Raw genomic sequence first — 20875 nt, forward strand, 5'->3', positions numbered from 1 at the left:
TGTTGGACAAGCTGGTTTGTCATTTGGACGCTTGTTGCCACCTGAGTTCAGGAAGAGCCTATAGAGTCTGAGTTTGATTAAACAAAAATGAAAACTGATAGCTGATCTCACCAAGATATCCATGATCCATTAACAGAACTTAACGGGAGATTTGCCTGCAGGACTGCCCAGGAAATAAGAAATTAAATCCAGATAAATGGATTGGAGGTGGTGGTGGTGGTGAATGTTGCTTATCTTTGTAGAACAGGGATCGGTTTGCTGAAATATTTACGTTAATTGATAAGCATCCGAGGTTATCAATAGCAATGCTCTTCACTCAATATTGGCAATTCAGGATTCGGGTTAATTACATCCTGATGGTTTAGCGGGTTCTCTGATTTTGCGGCCAGTGGAAAGCTGTCTGGATGTCAAGCTCTGGGAGGGGATGCATAAGGGGCGGATGTAAGATAGGGTTGCCAACCCTCCAGGATAGGCCTGGAGTCTCCAAGAATTGAAGGTCAATCCCCAGGACACTGCCTTGTGTAACCCTGGAGAAAAATCATAGGGAGATTAAACAAGACTGGTTTGTCATCTTCTTTGAAAATTTCTCTTTGCCAGATATAAAAATATTGAAAATGGAAGGGGGAGGCTGTTTGGCTGACAGTCAGGCATTCATCCAATTGGATAATGAGGCTTTTTTGCTTTCCAATTGGAGTAGGGAGGCAGTATGTCATAAGGATGGGTGTCCAAAACAAAAATAAAAATAGCTGGAAAAACTCAGCAGGTCTGACAGCATCTGCGGAGAGGAATATAGTTAACGTTTCGAGTCCGTATGACTCTTCACACCTGCTGAGTTTTTCCAGGTATTTTTATTTTTGTTTTGGATTTCCAGCATCCGCAGTTTCTTGCTTTTATCTTAGTGTTTGACTGACTGCCACTTCTCTTCAAGGAATGCCTACCTTGAAGAAGTATTGCTCTTCTCTCCGACAGGATTATACAAGCATGGATGTGTTGGCCGAATAATGGCTGAAGCGTGGAGACAAGTCATGTGATCAAACCTCCAAGAATACTTTTAAGTCCAGTTAGCAACCTCACTGAAATACTTTAATTTTTGTGGAGACTAGGAGAGCAGGGATTATTGTTAGAGCCGGGTAGATTAAGGGATGATTTAACTGTTCAAAATTGCGAGGGCTTTTGACAAATAGGCAGTTCCACTTGCATTCTTCTGGACGTCCTTCTCTGCACCTTAGTCCTCTATCTCTTTAACTTGTTTTGTCTCCCTCGCTCTCTCTCCATTTGCTTTTTAAAATCTCTTCCCTGGCACAGACTAGTAGCTGGAGACAGGAAACGAAACATGCTCCAGCTTTTGAATTCAATTATGAGGCTTTTCTGCGAAATCGAAACCAAAACTCAAAGTGCAGCTGGAAAGTTGTTTCCCCTTTTGTTAAAAGCCTTCAACCCGCCCCCACTTCCAGGAAAAAGAAACTGTCAATTGTTCTACTCACTGGGGGACAAAAAAAAGGGCCTGGGATGAAATGATGCATGCCAAGGATCTGTGAAAACAGCAGAAGCTTTTATTTAGCTCTCAAGACAGTGTCAATAAGAGATTGAACATTAATACAGCCCAATTTCCTGAGGTACGTGCAGCCAGTTTATAATCAGCTTTTGACTTCCTCATTGATTCCTTCTGAGTTGCTGAATTCAATAGCTTATCACTGTGTGTTACCTATTTTTCAACACTTACTGATTGGCTCATTTTGATTGTTTAAGAAAGTAAGAACATAATCCCACTGGGGAGCTGACACAAGACATACACAGAGAGGGGTGAGCAGGTGTTAGAGACAGCGGGATATTGCCCCAAAGGGGGCAGTTCATGCTATGTGGGTGGGGATTGTGATTGGGCTCCAGAGTGGGCCAAGAAATGGTGTCAAAAAATGTTGCCCTCCAACCCCCCCTTCTCTCAACCCCCCTCCTCTCTCAACTCCCTCCCCATATCTCAACCCCCCGTCTCTCAACACCCCCTCTCTCAACACCCCCGTCTCTCAACCCCCCGTCTCTCAACACCCCCCGTCTCTCAACAACCCCCTGTCTCTCAACCCCCCCTCTCTCATCACCCCCCTCTCTCAACTCCACCCCATCTCTCAACCTGCCCTCTCTCAACCCCACCCAAACACCCCCAACCCCCACCCCCAAGGATTTCCACAGCTCCCATCTCTTCAAATGACCAAGAATCTGGAAGTTGGGGAAAACATACCAGGACCCTGGAACGCCCCAGAATTAACAGTGGAATCAGTCCTCTTGCCAAGGGCTTCATTTCCAATTGAAAAAAAAATCTCCAGCCTGTCACACTTGCTTGCACAAGGCCACTCCCCCTCCCCGATATTTGTGAAGAGTCCAATCTTGCTGTTCCACTCCCAGCCAAGGGTGGGTGCTCTTGTTGACACACAAGTGTGGGATACAGGATAATTTGATCAGGTGGATTCAAAATTGGCTTAGTTGTAGGAGGCAGAGGGTGATGACAGAAGGCTGCTTTAGTGACTGGAAGCCAGTGTCCAGTGGCATACCACAGGGATCTGTGCTGGGTCCCCTATTATTTGTAATTTATATAAACGACATAGATGACTATGTGGGTGGTAAGATTAGTAAGTTTGTGGATGACACAAAGATTGGACGGGTGGTTAACAGTGAGGTTGAGTGTTTTGGGCTATAGGAAGATATAGACAGGATGGTCCAATGGGCAGATAAGTGACAGATGGAATTTAAAACTTGCCTTTATCAATCGAGGCATAGATTACAAAAGTAGGGAGGTCATGTTGGAGTTGCATAGAACCTTAGTGAGACCACAGCTGGAGTACTGTGTGCAGTTCTGGTCACCACATTATAGCAGAGGAGATTCACCAGGATGTTGCCTGGGATGAAACATTTAAGTTATGAAGAGAGGTTGGATCGACTTGGGTTGTTTTCATTGGAGCAGAGAAGACTGAGGGGCGACCTGATTGAGGTGTACAAGATTATGAGGGGCATGGACAGGGTGGATAGGGAACAGCTGTTCCCCTTAGTTGAAGGGGCAGTCACAAGGGGGCATAAGTTCAGGGTGAGGGGCAGGAGGTTTAAGGGGGATGTGAGGAAAAACTTTTTTACCCAGAGGGTGGTGATGGTCTGGAATGCGCTGCCTGGGAGGGTGGTGGAGGCGGGTTGCCTCACATCCTTTAAAAAGTACCTGGATGAGCACTTGGCACGTCATAACATTCAAGGCTATGGGCCAAGTGCTGGTAAATAGGATTAGGTAGGTAGGTCAGGTGTTTCTCACGTGTCGGTGCAGACTCGATGGGCCGAAGGGCCTCTTCTGCACTCTGTGACTCTGTGAACTGAAATATTGTCGGGTTGGTTGGGATTCGAGCTGCTTCGAATTTATCGTGAGAGAGTGACTTAGATTTCTATCTTAATCAATATTGGCATAGCTACGACCTGCCTTATTCATGTTAATCTTTAAAGTTTTACTTAGGAATTTTAAATAAGCATTTGGCCCAACTGGTCACTCCACACTGTTAATGTTTCACTCCAGTTTGAAATCACCATGCTTCCTGTCCATCACCTCACCCGATCCGCGTTTCCATCTGCTCCTTTCTGCCTCGCGTACTTAGCACCAATCTCATGTTTATATAAGCCCCGAGTTTTGGATTTCCCTGACAAATGAGAACATCTGCTCCACATCAGACCTCTTCACAATTTTCAGACCTCCTCTAAGCCTCTCCTCAGCATCGCTTTTCCAGGAAAGGGATGGGATTTTTAACTTCAGCTCGCTGAATTAGAATGTCACTTGCAGTGCAGTTGCCACTGCGGGGCCAAATGCAGAGATCGCATGAAGACACACAGTTGAGGTTGTCTGTGGCTTGCTTCATCATTGAATAACGTGCATGTACTCAACAGTCACTGCCCTCACACGGCGAGAGTTTGATACTTCGTCTCAGCCTGTCTCAATGCCTTCAGGAAAGAAAAGGCAGACTAGTAGAAAGCAAAAGGATTTGGCAAGAGATTTGGATAAATACTTGAAGGGATAAAGTTTGCATGTCTATGGGGAACAGGCAAGGGAGTGGGAGTAACTCTATGAAAGAGACAGCGTAGCCAGGATGGGCCTAATGCCCTCATTCTGTTTTGTAGCACCCTAGGATTCTAAGGCTTTTTTCTCCCCCAGCCTTTCACTTTTAGTTGATTCATAGCATATCCTTGAAGTCAACCTGTAGGCTAAACATGTACAACCACCATTTGATTTGTAGAGTACTTCCTCATGTAATAGAAATATCTCAGTGACAGGGGGAGACTTACTTGGGGGGTAACTAAAGTCACTGTCAACGAGAAGAAACTAAACCTCTTTCGGAGGCTGTAGATGACAAAGGAGGGCTGCATACAGGCACAAGGAATAATGGATTCATCTAAGCATCAAGTGGTGTCCCATGGTGAATGAGCTGGCTGCTCATTCAAAGCGCATGCGGCTGATCAGCTATTCTGAAACCCACCCTGCCCCCACCCCTTTTCCACCTAGCAACTAACTCCATGGATTTCTGGGCTTCCCCCACCCAACTTCAGTCCTGCCGCCAGCCTAAAAATTGGGCACTCAAGGGCCTCAATTGGGGCATGGGCAGGCATCGCATCGGAAGCCTTGCCCAGCCCCAGCTTAAAATCGCTGTGTGGTCAGGTGGGCGGGAACCCGGAGGGAATTGGGTCCCTTCAAATTCACGTCCCCGCCCGCCACCCCCCCCCCCCCCCCCACCACCCAACTCCACCACCTAAAAACTCACTGGTGATGGGGGGTGGGGGTGCACAAAATTCTGGCAATTGAAGCGGAATATTATCCTCGATTTAACGGGACCGCCTGAGAAAGAGATGGAATGTTGACAACCAAGTCAATGAGGGGGAGGGGGGCGGGGGAGGGGGAGGGGGAGGGGGAGGGGGGACACCAACAGAAAATGCTGCCAATGCTCAGTGCATCGGGCAGCACCTGAAGGAAACAGAATTGACATTTCAGGCCGACGGACCTGTCATCAGAACTGGCAAAAGTTAGAGCGGTAACCGGGTCATTGACGTGATGCGTCACCTCTCTCTCTCTCTCTCTCTCTCCACAGATGCTGCTTTACCTGCCGAGTATTTTCTGCTTTTATTTCACACTTCCGGTGTTTTGCAGTTATTTTGTCTGTGGTCTTGTCAGGCGCACGGCCTGCGATGCTGGAATGAAAGGAACCTAAAGGGATAAAATCTCTCGCTCGGCAGGTGGGCGGGCCTGACCCAACCAAGCGTAAAATGATGGACGAATGTCCCAGCGTCACCACCCACCCGCCGACATTTCAGTCGACGGGCACACGTGCCGGAGTCGGCAGCGCGCCCGCCCCCCAGTTAAAAGGCCTATTAAAGCCACTCAAAATGTTAATTAAAATAAATTTCTTGCTTACAGTTGGCGGGCAGGGGGAAAGGGCCAGGGGGCCTTTGCGCTTTTTTTTTGGAAACCTCATCCACGGGCGGGATGAGGGGTTCCAAAAGCAAATAGAAATAAAATAAAAACTTCTAGTTTTTCATTAATAACACGTCCCTTGCCCGTGTGACAGGGCCTTCATTGGCCCGCCAGGGTGAAATTGCCTTCCGGGCCCCATCACAGGCTGTAGCTGGCTTTCCGACTGCTCCACTTGCCCCCACTGAGCCGGCTCGCCAGGGGCAAAATTCTGCCCAATGTAAAGTGGATTAGGAAAGGGGCATTGGCAGGATCCGTCTGATAGTAGGAGACTACTCACAGGGTGTTTTGGTGCCAATTTAAATAGTCGGCATATCCACGAGCATCAACCTTTTATTTACTTGCATAAAATAACAAGATATCGAACAAATCCAAGCAGTCGCTGGATCCCTGCTATATCCGTCAGTGTGTCATAAAAAGCCGAATGAACACACAAACTACTTACGAGCAGGTTGGACTTATGGACATGTCCCAATTCATGTGACACTGTCACATGAGGGGACATGTCGGGGATTTTTTTTCTATTAAAAGTCGAAGTGATCTCCCTGAGGCTGCACTTAGCCTCAGGGAGATGAATGCGTTCTTTCGTGCGCATACGTGAAAGAGCGCACTCTCCATTTTAGGGATCCCCCCCCCCACCCCCGCACAGGGAGCGCATAATGCTTCCCGGCAGACGTCACGCTTGAATTGGCCCACCCACCTAAAATGGCGGCAATCGGCTCCGCGCCCGCCCGCGATTGGGTCAGGCCCGCCCTCCCGACGAACAGGAAATTCAGCCCAGTAAGTATAAACTGAACTGTAAGCTGGCTGCAAATATGGCTGTATGACTTCTTCTAGGTTGAAAGGCCTGCCTGTACATGGACAGGGCAGCTCAGCATGGAGAGTAAGTGCCAGTGTTGACAGGGCAGTGATGCCCTCATCCCAAGATTTTGAAAAACTGTGAAGCCCCCCCGCCCCCCTTCTCAAATACCCCATTGGCCTTCACCTTGAAGGCTCACACGAAAGTGGTGACAATTCTGGTGCGGTGCCAAATAACACGCCAGATGCCCTGGAAAACACACCCAGGAAGGAGCCAACTCCTTCCAGAGGGGGAGAGGAAAGGAAAACAGTGAGATGAAATAAAAACGTTTGAAATCTCCCTCTAAATATATTGCATCATTATAACCTCACAATATCTGCTCTGAGCAAAGCGTTAAAGTTAGTCCCTTGACTTATTCCGCACTGTTGGGGCCCCGAGTGTCCCTATAACCTGCTACATCTCCATCTCGTGGTTACATTGGGGAATGTGTAAAGCATTTTAGCCCAGGGTTTCACTCAGCCCAACTCCTGCCTTATGATGCTAAAGGCTGAAGTGGGCAATTCTTCAGGTGCTGGCTGCCTGCTTTCTTCCATTATTGCTGAGGTTTTATGCTAGAATTGGGCAGCAGGGACATATGTCTACCCGAATCTCTCTCTATCCAACGTCGTGTTGTGAAACTGCGCTTTATATCAAAAAATCATTTTTTTAATTTATTGGCTGGAAAGCCCTGATTGATTTTTTTTTAAAAAAAAGAGACTAAAGCCACATTCTAGTGACTTGGGATCACAGTCACAGATGGCTGCACGTTTGTATTACTGTACTTTCTACGTTGAAATGGAGACAACCTGAACGCAAAGCAAACCAGGAACAATGGTCTTGAAAGAATATGAAGAGGAGCCATCTCCTATGCCATTAGTAAAATGTCCAGACAATCACCTGGGCACTCAATTAGGTGGAGAAAACCATTAGACATAATCAGATGAACAATGGAACCCTGGCTGAGAGAGGAATCTCCAGCTATGATCAAGTTACAACTTAAAGATACTAGCCATGACCATATTTTGATCAGTGAGCAGTTGGAGAAAGAGGATTATGTGATAAGACAACCCTTTGTGTGTTTAAGCGCCTGTTTTCTTCACAGACGAGCACAAGTGGCTGAGATGCTGAAGGAACAAGACCCTGAGTGGGTTTTTTTCTCTTTCTCCCTCTATCCAACTTGCAAGTTTTGAACCCTGTCTGCCTGTCTGCTGATTTTGACTATCCAGGTACCGCAGGCAAGGATTTAAAAAAATGAGTCAACACAGAACTGTTGTTTTCAGAGGAATAGATAAATTGTCCATCTACATCTTTAAACCGCCTCAACACCAAAAGCAGCAGGGCCACTTAGTTCAGCCAGAAGCCAGCCAAGTCACCAATCTTCAAGAACCGTACACCCTGTTTAATTTTACTGGACTCTAAATTGCTTAAACTATCCTCTCACTCTGTAATGTGTCTGTGTGTGTGTGCGCGTCTGTGTGAGTAAGTCAGTGCGTTTCTATTATTTTACTTACACAGGGTTAAGTACAATAAAAACCATCCTTTTTTCTTTTTAAAAGTTCATGAAAACCTGTCTAATTGTGTCTTTCACTGTCACAGTGCATAAACAGTTAAGCACTCAGAGAATTGCCAAGCATACCCTTTTTTTAAAGAAAAAACCTGTTGCCGTCAAACGAGGAGTAGGAAAAGAGAGGAGCCATTCAACCTCTCCTTGTCTGATCGTAACCATAGAAAGAAAGATTCAGATTTATACAGAGCCTTGCGTGACCTCAGAATGTTCCAAAGCACTTTGCAGACAATATTTTAAAATTTGTTTACAGGATGTGAGACTCACTGATGAGGCCATCTAAAGAAATGTAACTGGTTATATGATACTTTTCACCCCCACCTCTGAAGGCAACAATTGAGGAGGTTTCTTTGCATTGTTCTGTTTACAGGAAATGGCTTGCCTGTTGTACACTGAGTATGAAGAGAAAATTCGTCCTTACATTGACCTCAATGACTCCCTGAGAGAATTGGGCTTAGATAAGGACTTACCGTTACCCAGCATCGCGGTGATTGGAGACCAGAGCTCGGGGAAAAGCTCAGTACTGGAGATGCTTTCGGAGGTGGCCCTTCCCAGGGGCACTGGTGAGAAACCTATCATGTTTATTCACTGTGCCTTCGATGTTATGCCATGGAACAGGTGTCTTCAAACGTCTAGAGCGCCCAAAATAAATTTCTTTCTCCCTGCTCTGTTAGTAGAGGCATTTGCTCATTCATCACAACATCGCCAACAGCCCAGACATAAGTATATTGGGGTGATTCACTTAGCAGTCTAATCTCATTGTCACTTTTGATATCAGGTATCGTGACCGGTGCCCCCTTGAGTTGAAACTGAAGAATGGGGAGAAAGGATTGCCTTGGAAAGGACATTTACGTTATCGAGATTCTTCAGTAACGCTGAACAGCCCACATGACGTGGAAAAAGAAATTAAGATAGGTACAAAGTGTATAACAATCATTCACATGTTTTGATATAATCAAATGGGATATGGCTGGAAAAAAAAAAGCACAGGACAATGGGTGATGCAGTGAGTTACAGACTGGGATGTGGGTTCAAATACACTCCAGGCACCTGGATGAAAACCTACTGGCCGCAGGTGTCTTCCGTAAATTCTTTTGAGAAGTCCCAGTGCAGTTCACTATGTGATTGCAGCACAATCCCACTCCTAATTCTGAAATGATTAGGGTCATGTTGTATGCTTTCAATGCTCTCCAGTTGCAGTGCTTGATAGAACATAGCAGAAATGCACTCCTTCAGGATCTTCACCGCAAACCTCCTTGAGGGTCTCTTTAAATTCAGTGCATTGAGTGCTCATCACTGCTGTTACGACTCACCCCCCAGGTGAGGTTCCCCAAAGTTGTTGATCCAGGTGAGGCCCCTCACCGTCTGGCTGGGACACCCCCAATTTGTTATACCCTGGGTGAGGAGGGATGAACTGGCTCCCTATCTATTGTCGCAACTAAATTTAATCTAATGAGGATCCCTTTTGCGGATACCATTTTCCCAGACCCAATCATTCTGGTTTTGAAGGAACCAATCTGATCAGACTTTCTTGAGTTAAAGATAAGAGTAAGTCTATTAACTGCTAAAGGAAAGAAAGCATAATACTCATGCATACATGGTCATGCAGGTTAAAAGTAAGAATATAGCTTGAAGTAAATGAATATAAGGACGCGTGGAGCAGTCCTTGACTCATGGGGAATAGATGACTGAGCGCTGCGGCTGTTGTGATTCAAGATTCCAATAGAATGGACTCCGAGAGATGAATAGTTGGTTTTGAGGTTCCAGTAGAGTTGAATTTGGTAAAGAGAGAGAGGGATCGGGAATCTTGCAAAACAGAGATTTGCAGGGGTACTGTGTGTGGCTGTTCCTTCTGAGTCAATCTTCCAGCACTTACTCTCTCTCAGAACAACCACCAACAGGCAGACCCCAGGACAGTTTCTCAGCTCACTTTTAATCCCTTCTTGGTATATTTTGAGTGGGAAGCAAACGCACAAATCTGGGCATTGCTCACAAGATTTCTTGATGAGATAATACTCACCCCTCCATTATGTCCCATTGTTTCTACTATAGGAAGCAATTATTTTCTGGATGTCTTTAGAAGTACCTTGTCTGGCAACAAGGTAGAGCTCCATTACCCCTTAGGGAGTCACTGTGCAGCATTCCAGCCAGTGGCTTGTGTGAATTTTTTAAAAATTCAGGTCTTAGTTTTAAAGTCTAATATTTCCAGACGCAATTCGACATTTGCCCTTCATTATCATGACATCTCACGCTGCTTTGTGTAGGACTGTCATCTGTTTCTTTCAACAAACAACAACAACTAGCACCTTTATGGTAGTAAAAATGCCTCAAGATGCTTTGCAGGACACCAAGCCACATAAAGAGATATTAGAACAAGTGACCAAAATCTTGGTTAAGGAGCAACTTGCAGATGGAGAGAGAGGTAGATAGCACAGAGTGGTTAAGGAAGAGAAATCCAGGGTTTAGGTCTAAGCAGCTGGAGGCACATTCATGATTCGGGATATATAAGTTGCCAGAATGGGTGGAGCGCAGAGGTCCCAGAAAATTGCAGAGCTGGAAGAAGGTAAGGAAATAGAGAGGGGGGGGGCGAGGCCTTAGGGGAGGGAATGGATTTGAATACACCAATGTGAATTTTAAAATCGTGGTGTTGCCAGCCCAAGAACTGATGTAGTTTAGTGGGGACAGGGGTAATGGGGGAACGGTGCAATCACAGAATAGAAATCCAAGGTCTAACAGCCATTTTACCTCCAGATGATGGTGGCCATGCATTCAATGTCTGTCTGAGGGTGTCATGTAATCTGATAGCCATGCATAAAATGGAAATGATGCCATTGTGGAGTGCAGTTATGAAATAAATACATGCATGTTTTTTTTATACAGCCCAGGAACACTTAGCTGGAATAACTGGGATAAGTTCAGAACTGATTAGCCCCCAAGTGGAATCATCTTGTGCTCCAAACTTGACCATGATAGACCTGCCTGGAATCATCAGGGTTCCCATTGGTGACCAGCCACAGGATATTGGATCCACGGTAACCAGATCTGGTGGTAACATGAGCCATACAAAGATAAATTTTGAGCAAGAACGTTTTAACTCATTATTCTACAATTTGATTTTCAACTGAATTCCAATTAGTTACCTATTATCAGAAGCTCCTTCAGATACTGTGCCTGAGCATGGGGCTAAGTATAATTGTTCACCTATGCTTCTGCTTTAGAGTCAAGAACAACATGCCTAGGCTGTCTTATTTGGAAGATTTGGTCACTTACAACAGCTTAAAGAGCAACCCTGCCCCCACCCACCTGGAGAAAAAGTTCTACTTGTGCATGTGAATGTACATATGCAATCATGACTTATTTTACTCACTGAGGAGAGTACCAATGTCAAACTCTTACCTTCCTTCGGAATAGTGGGCAATAGTAACACGCCCCCTTTAGCGATTGTGCTGGTGGTAACTGAAAGTGTGCCCCCACATTACTTCCTGTTTACTGCATATTAGGTTCACGGAAGGCACTTCTAGCTTCCAACAAAATAACACTGTCTAGGTACAGAAATGGGTGGACGCTTGAAGGGTGGCTGGCTTGGATCGTTGTCCTATGCTCCGTGTTGGTTTCGGGCTGAATGTGGTTCCTCTTACACTATGAGTGACTTGGACACAGATCATATTAAGCTTTTCTTAAACTATTTACAATAATTTACAACCAAGGCTTCAGGGTAAGAAACTCTCTTTACATGGACTGTTCTGTGACCTGCTACTTCAGAGTCTTTTGGTCATCTGATCTGATGCCATGCTGACATCGTCATTAACATCATAGTCTAACTAACATAAACCTTAACCCTTTACTCTACATCTCCCCCAAGTGTAATCTCAAAACATTATTGAACTATTTTGTTAAACCCTTTACATTCCCACCATCTCTCCCCCCCCACCCCGAAGTCTTAACATTATACGTTGAGACTGTCTGGTGCTTTTACGACTCTTCCTGATCTTGACTCTCGTACTTTTGGTCGAGGGGGATGGTCTACGCTCGGTTCTTGAACTTGAGTCTCACCTCTTGAGGCGTTTGATGTGGAGTCTGTCTTGTCACCCCAGTCTTGGTAGAACCCAAATGATTCTTTTTTTGTGGGGCTTCTAACAGTATTAAAGCCTTTCTGTTTCTCCAGAGAACTCCAAGTGGTGCCTGACTGAGATATGACTGCGGCTGCTGAGTTTGCTCTAGGACTGTACCTTCAGCCTGGCAGTCTCTTATCCATACCTTTTGTGCAGGTACTAATGTGGATAGTGTTTTCGCTCCATGCCTGTGATTATACCTTCTGGACTGTTTATCCTTTTGATTTTCCTCCTTACACCTTACTCACTCATACTTGTCTAAGGTGATGTTAGGTCTGAGCCTATGCTGTGATGAAGGAAGCTAAGACTTTAGCCTTCTTCCCTTTAGTAATTCTGCTGGCGAAAGTCCATTACTTAATTGCGTCACCCTATAATTAAGTAAGGCTAAATCTAGTTCATTATTCTTTCTCGTAAGCATCCTGATAGATTTTCCGCCTCTCTCCACTTCTCCATTGGCCTGCGGATGGTGTGGTCAACTGGTCACACGGTGAAATCATATCCTTTGGTGAATTGTCTGAAATGTTCATTTAGAAACTGCGGGGCTACTGCATCCGGAATACCATATGTGGAATAAATGCGTTTTAAGGCTCTTACCACAGTTTCTGTGATGGTGGTATGGAATTCTGCTGATCTCCAACCAGCAAGAGGAATAGTCAACAGCTATGAGTAAATTTTCCCTCTGAAATCAAACGGATCCATTCCTAGCCTTTGCCAAGTTCTAGACAGAAATATTGAACATCGTAATAGTTCTGTAGGTTCTTGGCTGTTGATGGCACAAATATGGCACATCAAAATAAACTTTCCTATGGCTTTTGAGGTTGCTAGTCACTGTACTGACTGTTGTGTTGTGTTCCGCACTTTATATTGCCCAAATGAGCACCGCGGTGTATTTGGAGAATGTCTTCTTGTAACTCTTTCGAGTACAAACCCGTTTCCATCTGTTTCAGATGAAGTTACATAGTTTGCCATTGTGAGATTTGAACTCTTGATCTTGGGGTTACAAACCCAGTACCATAACCACTTGGCTATTTAGGCCAAGCATGTCTCCTTGTATTGCTCTTGGAATTACCAGTGTGTCATTGAAGACTGGAAGGTCATTAATGATTGTTAGGTGTTTCCGCTACTCATGATATTGCCTTAACACCTGATTGCTTGGGGCATATTCAGGCCATGTGCCTTTGCAGTATGCTCTGCCCTGAATAATTTCTTCATCCTTCAACTGGGCTCCTCTAATCTCTGTGTGTTTTCTGAGGCTGATAGGGTATTTGTTATTGTGGAAGATTATGCTTCTATCTCAGAGAGGGATGCCAAGTCTTGCCTTGTAGCCTGGTTCAACTGCAGCTCTCGACAGAGTGCCTGCAGCTGTTTGACTTTGTCCAGGCACATACTCTGCTGAACACGCTTCCCAGCAGAGCAGTGGCATTTGCTGGTTCTGCACGACATATAATTCCATGAATTTCCTGGTCTTTATGTCTAAGGATTGCGGTGATCTAACCCTTCTGATTTAAAAGCAAAATATGCGGATGCTAGAAATCTGAAATGCAACAGCATCTTCTGTTTTTATTTCTGTACTTTGAGGCCTGTCCTCCTGGCCCTTGCAGTTTTATTTTGGATTGCTGAATTTTTACTTATTTAACCATTCCAACTTGTCCGATCAGACCAGGACTCCAGCCCCTTTGTACAGTTTAAATTCTGTTCTGTATCCCTCGACTTCCAGTTCTACAGACCAGAACTTTTTATCAGGATTGTCTATTTCCCATAGGAGATCTTCAGCTTCAATTGCTTTATTCTCTATTTCATTGAAATTTGAAATTGGTGAAAGCTTGTCCCAGCTTTCTTTCTTTACATGGGGATTTTGACCTGCAGAATGGTTTGTGTCCTGTCTTGCCACAGTGAAAGAGCATTCAACTCCCCCTGCTGGACATTTTTCTTGACAATGCCGTTTTTTCTTGGCACCACGTTGGGAGCATACTACGTTGGATGAAATGATTCTTCGCACTCCTCCAGTGGTTTTGGGGAGATTTTTTGTGGGCTTTTCGATGGGTGGGGCTCCTGATTTTGAGCCTATATAATGGATCAACCCCTCCAGGGCCTCGGAGTCTCCCTGAGGTACGCCCCAATTCTGCTTCCGCATTTCTGCCTGTCTTGCGTATTGTACGGCCTTTACTAAAGTTAAATCATCTTTAGTTTGTAAGAAGCCTGATAGCACCTCATTAAGCATACTGACTACTATATGGTTACTGATTAACTCTTCTCTTAAGCCTCCGTGGCCTCAGCTACTGGCTAGTCTGTATACGTCATTGATAACTGAATTGATCAATTCACCTGGCTGCTGGCTTTTTTGGTTGAATCTCACCCACTCAATTACCAGATTTTTCTTAGGCCTGAAATAGGTATAAAAACTCCTTGGAACCTCCTTGTAAGATGACTAGGTCTTCTTAACTTCTTGCCTCACCAGGACGTTGTCTGCAATGGACCCGATGCATGCAGAAGGGTGCTGACCTGGAGTTTTTGTGCCTTCCCCTGTAAGCCTGAAGCTGCTTGGTACCTTTCAAACTGTTGCCTGCAGAGCTCCCATCATTGTCCTTGCTGCAGACTCTCAATATTTTTGAAGGGCTGTGGAACCGGTAGTGACTGTTCATCTTTACTTGTTCACTTTCTGCCTCATACCAAGGCCCATCTTGTTTTTCTTTCTTTCTTCTTCGCGAAGTTGAGCTTCTACTTTTAAAGTGATGTTTCCAGGTTTTCTCCTGTGCGTTTCATATCCGTGGCATCGTTATTTTAAACTGCTGCCTTCAGCGCTGCCACCATGGTTTGGATCATCGTCCTGTGCTTCATGTTGGTTTTGGGCTGAATGAGGGTTATGAGGTTCCTCTTACACTATAGGTGACTTGGGCATAGGCTATATTAAGTTTTTCATAAATAGTTTTGCAACCAAGACCACGTGGTAAGAAACATTACTCTCTGTGCACAGACTGTTCTGTAACTTGTGCCTTCGGAGACCCTTGGTCATCTGACCTGATGTCATGCTTACATCATCATTAACCTCACTGTCTAATTAACATATATATTCACCCTTTAATCTACAGTGGATGACTTTCCTATTTTCCATAGCTGTCCACCTGCTGGCAAATCAACCAAACCTTCCAGGAAACTCCTCCTTTCTGTTCCTGTCATGGTAATGTCCGATGCCACCATTAAACCCAAGATATCTAATTGAATGCAGCTTATTGTTACTGTCTCCAGATATAACAGTGTCTCTGCTCTCCCTTCCCTTTCCCCACTGCATCAACAATGAGAGATGCCCACATTTTTTCAGGAATTGGCCTTTAGTTTCAATTGTCTTCAGATTGGTAACTGGTCTCATTTTTCCTTTGAAGTCTTGATTCACATAGATATAGGTTTTGCTGAAAAAATAAACATGTTATTGAAGCTTCTCACCTTGCATTCATCAGGACAGCTCTCAAGATAAACCAACAGTAAAGGGAACAACAATTTATACTGCATGAGAAGACAGTGCTGGTTGGTTGGCAACCATGATCCACTTGCCAACTAATCAGCACTGTTTTCTCATACAGTATAAATTGTTGTTCCCTTTACTGTTGGTTTATCTTGTGTAATTGTCCTGATGAGTGCAAGATGAAAAGCTTCAATAGTATGTCTCTTTTTTCAGCAATAGTCAAGTTCTGTACTACCAAACATCTATAGATATAAGTATTTGATATTGATCTTGATTGGTGAATTACTGCATTCATCAAAACATTGGCAACAAAGCTATTTCTTTCCCTCCAGTGTTAGAATGAACCAATCCTTGCTCTGGTATAGCACAGGTTAGATCCAGAGGTAGTTAGGGTACTGTAGTGTTTATAAAGTTGGAGCTCAAATCTCTCCCGTGAATTCATGAAATTCAATTAATCTGGCAGCGTGTGGGTTAGCACTGGTACAAGTAAACATGAAAGCTACTGGAACTGTTATACAAAAGCAAATTAGTTCACTAGTTTCCTTCAATGAAGGGAAATTGCTATCCCTACCTGGTCTGGCACCGTAAGAACATCAGAAATAGGAGGAAGAATAGCTCACATGGAGGCCCTCGAGCCTGCTCCGCCAGTCCATACGATCCTGGCTAATCTTCCACCTTAGCTCGACCCTCCCACACCCTCCCATATTTCTTGTTGCCCTTAGAATCCAAAAATTTATCAATCTCTGCATTGAAATTATTCATAGACTGAGCATCCACAGCTCTCTCCAAAGGTTTGCAATACTCTGGGTGTGGAAATTTGTCCTTCTCTCAGTCCTAGACAGCTGACCCTTTATGCTGAGACCACAGTTCTAGAATCGTCGACCAGGAGAGCAGCCTCTCAGCATCCACCCCGTCAAGCCCCACAAACAACTCTAAACTATGTGGTTGGACTCCTAATCTCTTAGTAAATACACAGCAACAACAGTGTCAATAGTACCTTTAAAGTGATGAAACACCCCAAACAGCCGAGTGAGCTGCAAATACCATTATTTTAAGTGGAAATCTTATTGCTTCCTTAGTAGAACAATGGGACGGGCAATAAACCAAGTCTTTCCGACCAAATAATTAGAAAAATAAAGTGTTGGGGCTGCCGCAACATCTCAGCAATATGCCTCCGCACCGATCTCAAGAGTGTACATCGATAATTAATGGTTACATTTTGTTTACTTCCTAGATCAAAAATCTCATCAATTCCTACATTAGAAAAGAAGAAACTATAATTCTGGTAGTCATCTCCTGTAATGTGGACATTGCTACCACAGAAGCATTGAAAATGGCGCAAGAAGCTGACCCGAAAGGGGAAAGGACACTGGGTAAGTTGAAGTAGGATTTCACTTAAGTAAATGTGGTTTTGTGGTGCTTTTGTACACTTGGTTTTAAGACAGGCCATCAGTTGGAAACTTTTTAGCACTTTCTCTCCCCCCAGTGTCATTGATTTCCAGAGCGGATATAGTACCAAACTCAAAGTCCCCCTGCTCTTTCCCAACAATTTGATATAACACCAACTGTAGAAAGCATGAGGGTGATACAAGTTCCCGCACCAGTCATCAGTGCCTGTCTGAGTGAGACTTCAATTCAGTGTCTAGTCATTGCTGATGCTAGTAATGTGGACTATGTGCTGGGTGGATTCTGTTCAACTTCACTTCATTGCATTCTTGCAGTGAAAGTATGATGTTTTTGTTCTACTCCAGATAAGCAGATGATGAAGGATTGAAATGAAGCCTAACTTTTACACATTTACAAGCTTTTATTTACAGAGGCTCCATTAAATTCACCTGCTAACCCCAAGCACCACATTTTCTTTTTGCTCCCATGTATACCTCTTTCGTAAACCCTTTACCTGTTAAATGTTTCCTTTGATTGGGACACTACAGATCCACTGTAACAAAAACAAACTAAAGACAAACAAACTGAAACTTTAAAGGAAATTTCATAACTTGAATAAAAATATAATTCCCAGGGTTGAGGATGTACTCCAGCCCCTGCTCCCCTCCACATCCCCCCCACACCACCCCCTGTTACCCACTGGTCACAGAAAGCCTCAACTGTACCAGTGGACACTGCGTGCTCCCTCTCCAGGGTTACTCAGGCACAGGCCTAGCCACGGAAGAGAGGCAGACAGTCAGGCCAAACAACCCCCTCGACTGCCCTCTGCCTAGACCTGTTGGTGGCCACCTTGGCCCAGCCCAGGAGCAGGCCAGTAAGGAAGTCCTCTGACCTGCTCGCACCTCCTTCACTCCTGGCGACCAAAGATCAGGAGCAACCAGAAATTGAGGCTGCAGAAACTACAGGCGGTCCGGGGAGTAGGTGAATAGACTTAACCACCTATTGCACTAGACTGTCACGGGCAACACCCTCCATGCCAAATCCCCAGTGGACAAAAGGAGGATTCCCGCATACAGAGCCTCCCACTGGGGGCTGATCTTATTTATAGGAGCACAAGTGAATCTCCAATTGATGCCCACCACCTGCCTACAATTAAACTCTCAGTTAATATACATTTATCAATTTTAACCTTTAAGTTTTCCAATATTTTTGACCGACAATCCTCTAAAATATTGGTTCATATTCCAAGAAGTCCTGAAAATTTTGACATATTCTGGGAACCTATATAAATATTTCTACACGCTATCCTTCTGTGCTTTTCTATCAACACTCTGGATTGTTTAAACTCGTGTATTTTAGCTCATTCTCATGATGCAGTTCTAGCTGCTCATACATTTGAGAGTGTAGATTTTTGCTTTGACGTCTGGTTGAGCTTTCACATTTTCACATTGGATGGCTGATGTAAGGGCTTCTCATTTACTGAATAATTTCAGTGAATTGCCAAGAATCACACAAGGCCCTACTTATCCATTGGGATCAAGCCAGAAAACAGTGGGAAAAACACACAGGTCAGGCAGCATCTGTGAAGAGAGATATAAACTCGTGAAAGTCAAATACTGAGGATAGCGGAAATCTGAGATGAAAACGTTTCGAGTCTGTATGACTCTCCTTCAGAGCTAAAGGGAAATAAAAAGTAGATTGAGTAGAAAGTACAAGTGGACTGCTTTAGATCTGAAGAAGAGTCATACGGACTCAAAACTTTAACGGTGTTTCTCTCTCCACAAATTCTGTCAGACCTGCTGAGTCTTTCCAGCATTTTCTGTTTATATTACAGAATTATGCAAGGTCAGCAACCTGGAACATCAGGAAAGTTAGATATAGGTTTTCAGCAAGTGTAGGGGGTGGTGGAAGGGCGGAAACTGACCAGAAGGAAGGCTTGTGATAGAAGGAAGATAGGAGAGATTAAATGACAAAATGTTTCATGCTGTAAAGCCAAAGGGAGTGGTAATGTGACAAGTAAAGAAACAAAAGATGTGACCAGAGGAGGTGTGAATGGCAGAATGATGAGCTGCTGTCATCTGGAAGCAAAAACAAGAGTAAGGTCAAAACCAGCAAAGGAATAGATAACAATATAATGGCAGAGGTTATAATCATAGCATTGTTACAGCTCAGAATGAGGTCATTCAGCCCATCGTGCCTGTGCTGGCTCCCTGCAAGAGGAACTCAATTCCCCTGCCCTTTTTTCTCTTATTTTTTCTCTTCAGATAATGATCCAATTCTCTTTAGTAAGCACAGAGACAGGGAAACAAGCCAGGGGTGACGGTAAGCATGGGTGGGGGAGGAAAATTATTATAGATGAAGGCAAGAAAAATTAAATGACACAAGGGATGATGATGCCAAGGTGAAAGGGAATGGCAATGGAACAAGATTGGTCCAGGTTGCTATCAGATAACCAAGTAGTGAAGGATAGAACTGGAACCTATGCTGTATACACTTATAAGCTTTTATTTACAGACACAAACATACGCTACCAAATCCAACAAACACAGTTTCGGTTTGCCCCTATATATAGGAGGACAAGTGAATCCCCACCACGTATAAAGAATTGAATACTCAATTACAATATAATTAAAACAGATGGGGTGCAAATGGTTACAGCAGAATCGAAGAGGAGGAGGGTAGCATGGAAAATCTGGTAATAAAGGAGAAGACTTTCATGGCCTAGGAATGTGAAAGTAAGGTGAGTAAGGTGGGTAGACGCTAGGGGTGCAGGCCTGCTGTAAACTTGATTGGGAATGACCAGTCTCATTATGTAGGACCTATGCAATCACTGGATAGGAGGGGCTTCCATCCCATTCAAGCGATTGGATTGGAACAAAGATCTAACCACAGCCCTTGATCTCAAATGAGATTCTGCTTGAAAGGTAGTTTGTCTATATATCTCAAAATTGGATTCTGTATCCGCTATCGTGTTAATATGCCATCGGGTGTGGCTGGCAAATACCATGCCAGTAATGAATTGAAGAATGATTGTCACTCTCACTGATTGAGAAGTCACTGAATGTTGTGATGTACTCTACAGGTGTTCTTACAAAACCAGACTTGGTTGACTATGATACAGAAAAAGAGATTCTCAAAATCATCAACAATCAAATGGTCCCTCTACAAAAAGGTTACATGCTCATCAAGTGTCATGGACAGCATGATCTATTGGCAAATACATCCCTGGCTAGTGCATTGGAGAAGGAAACTGAATTTTTCAACAAGAATATTCATTTTAGGTACTTATTTTGTTCTTCGAAACAAAGCAGCTGAAACACAACCTTCATTTCATAAGTTGAACAATTACCATAAAATTGACCAACTAATGATGATCCTTCTTCGTGGGCAATCAACGGGGTCTCCACGGGGTTGAGTTGGTTTTGGGATCAGATCCTGTCAGGAAGGCTAAGGCCAGGTTAACCCTCTGAGGCACCATTCCAGTCCACAGTGCTCCATGGTACTGTTGATGATTGGGTGTTCAACTCAGCTCATTAATGTAATCTGAAGACATGTCACTGAGATTCATCCCAATCAACTCCAGCTAATATTGCAAGCCAAAGGCCTTGTGACTAGATTGCTCTCGACTGGATAAGCCACAGGAACTGGTCTGTGCTGGTACTTCTATCTGGGATTCCTAAGCCTTAGGTCACAGCGACCAGCAATAAAGTTCTTTGGACTTGATTATGTGTCATGTCTCCTTGTAAGGAAAGAGTGTAAGCTTTGTATTGGGCAAACAGAAGTTCCACCTGTGTGCATTTCTCAGTGGTCTGGTTTGAAGATTCTAGAAGAGAGAATTTGTACTTATACAGTGTATTTTACAACTTCAGGACATCCCTAAGTACTTTACAGCCAAAGAGGTAAAGTGTGGCCACTGTTGTAATGTAGGAAATATTTTCACAAATTTTCACAAAGGATGCTCCCACAGACAAATTGCCTTAGCTTCTGTTTTAGTGATGTCAGTTGACAGATAACGAAGGGCAGGACAATGGGA

At 44.2% G+C, this 20875-nt stretch overlaps 2 protein-coding genes across 3 annotated transcripts in view; one reads left to right on the top strand and one right to left on the bottom strand.

The window, feature by feature from the left end:
* The window catches only part of LOC121290759 (interferon-induced GTP-binding protein Mx-like), a 54897-nt gene extending 54847 nt beyond the window's left edge, over positions 1–50 (bottom strand). Inside the window, exon 1 of one of the 2 annotated variants that reach the window (XM_041211648.1) lies at positions 1–50. This exon is cut by the window's left edge and continues 75 nt beyond it. The gene's annotated coding sequence lies outside the window, so the exon portion shown is untranslated. The other variant, XM_041211647.1, reaches the window with a different exon arrangement.
* A 1416-nt stretch (positions 51–1466) lies between these two features.
* LOC121290819 (interferon-induced GTP-binding protein Mx-like) overlaps positions 1467–20875 on the top strand; it is a 46892-nt gene continuing 27483 nt past the window's right edge. The window contains exons 1-6 of the mRNA XM_041211779.1: positions 1467–1616; positions 8255–8458; positions 8673–8799; positions 10765–10916; positions 16691–16829; positions 19925–20123. Coding sequence (XP_041067713.1) covers positions 8258–8458; positions 8673–8799; positions 10765–10916; positions 16691–16829; positions 19925–20123 — 818 coding nt within the window. The 5' untranslated portion in view covers positions 1467–1616; positions 8255–8257. The remainder of the gene's footprint in view (positions 1617–8254; positions 8459–8672; positions 8800–10764; positions 10917–16690; positions 16830–19924; positions 20124–20875) is intronic.

This window comes from Carcharodon carcharias, chromosome 18 (assembly GCF_017639515.1).
Source record: "Carcharodon carcharias isolate sCarCar2 chromosome 18, sCarCar2.pri, whole genome shotgun sequence".
In the NCBI taxonomy this organism is placed as follows: domain Eukaryota; kingdom Metazoa; phylum Chordata; class Chondrichthyes; order Lamniformes; family Lamnidae; genus Carcharodon; species Carcharodon carcharias.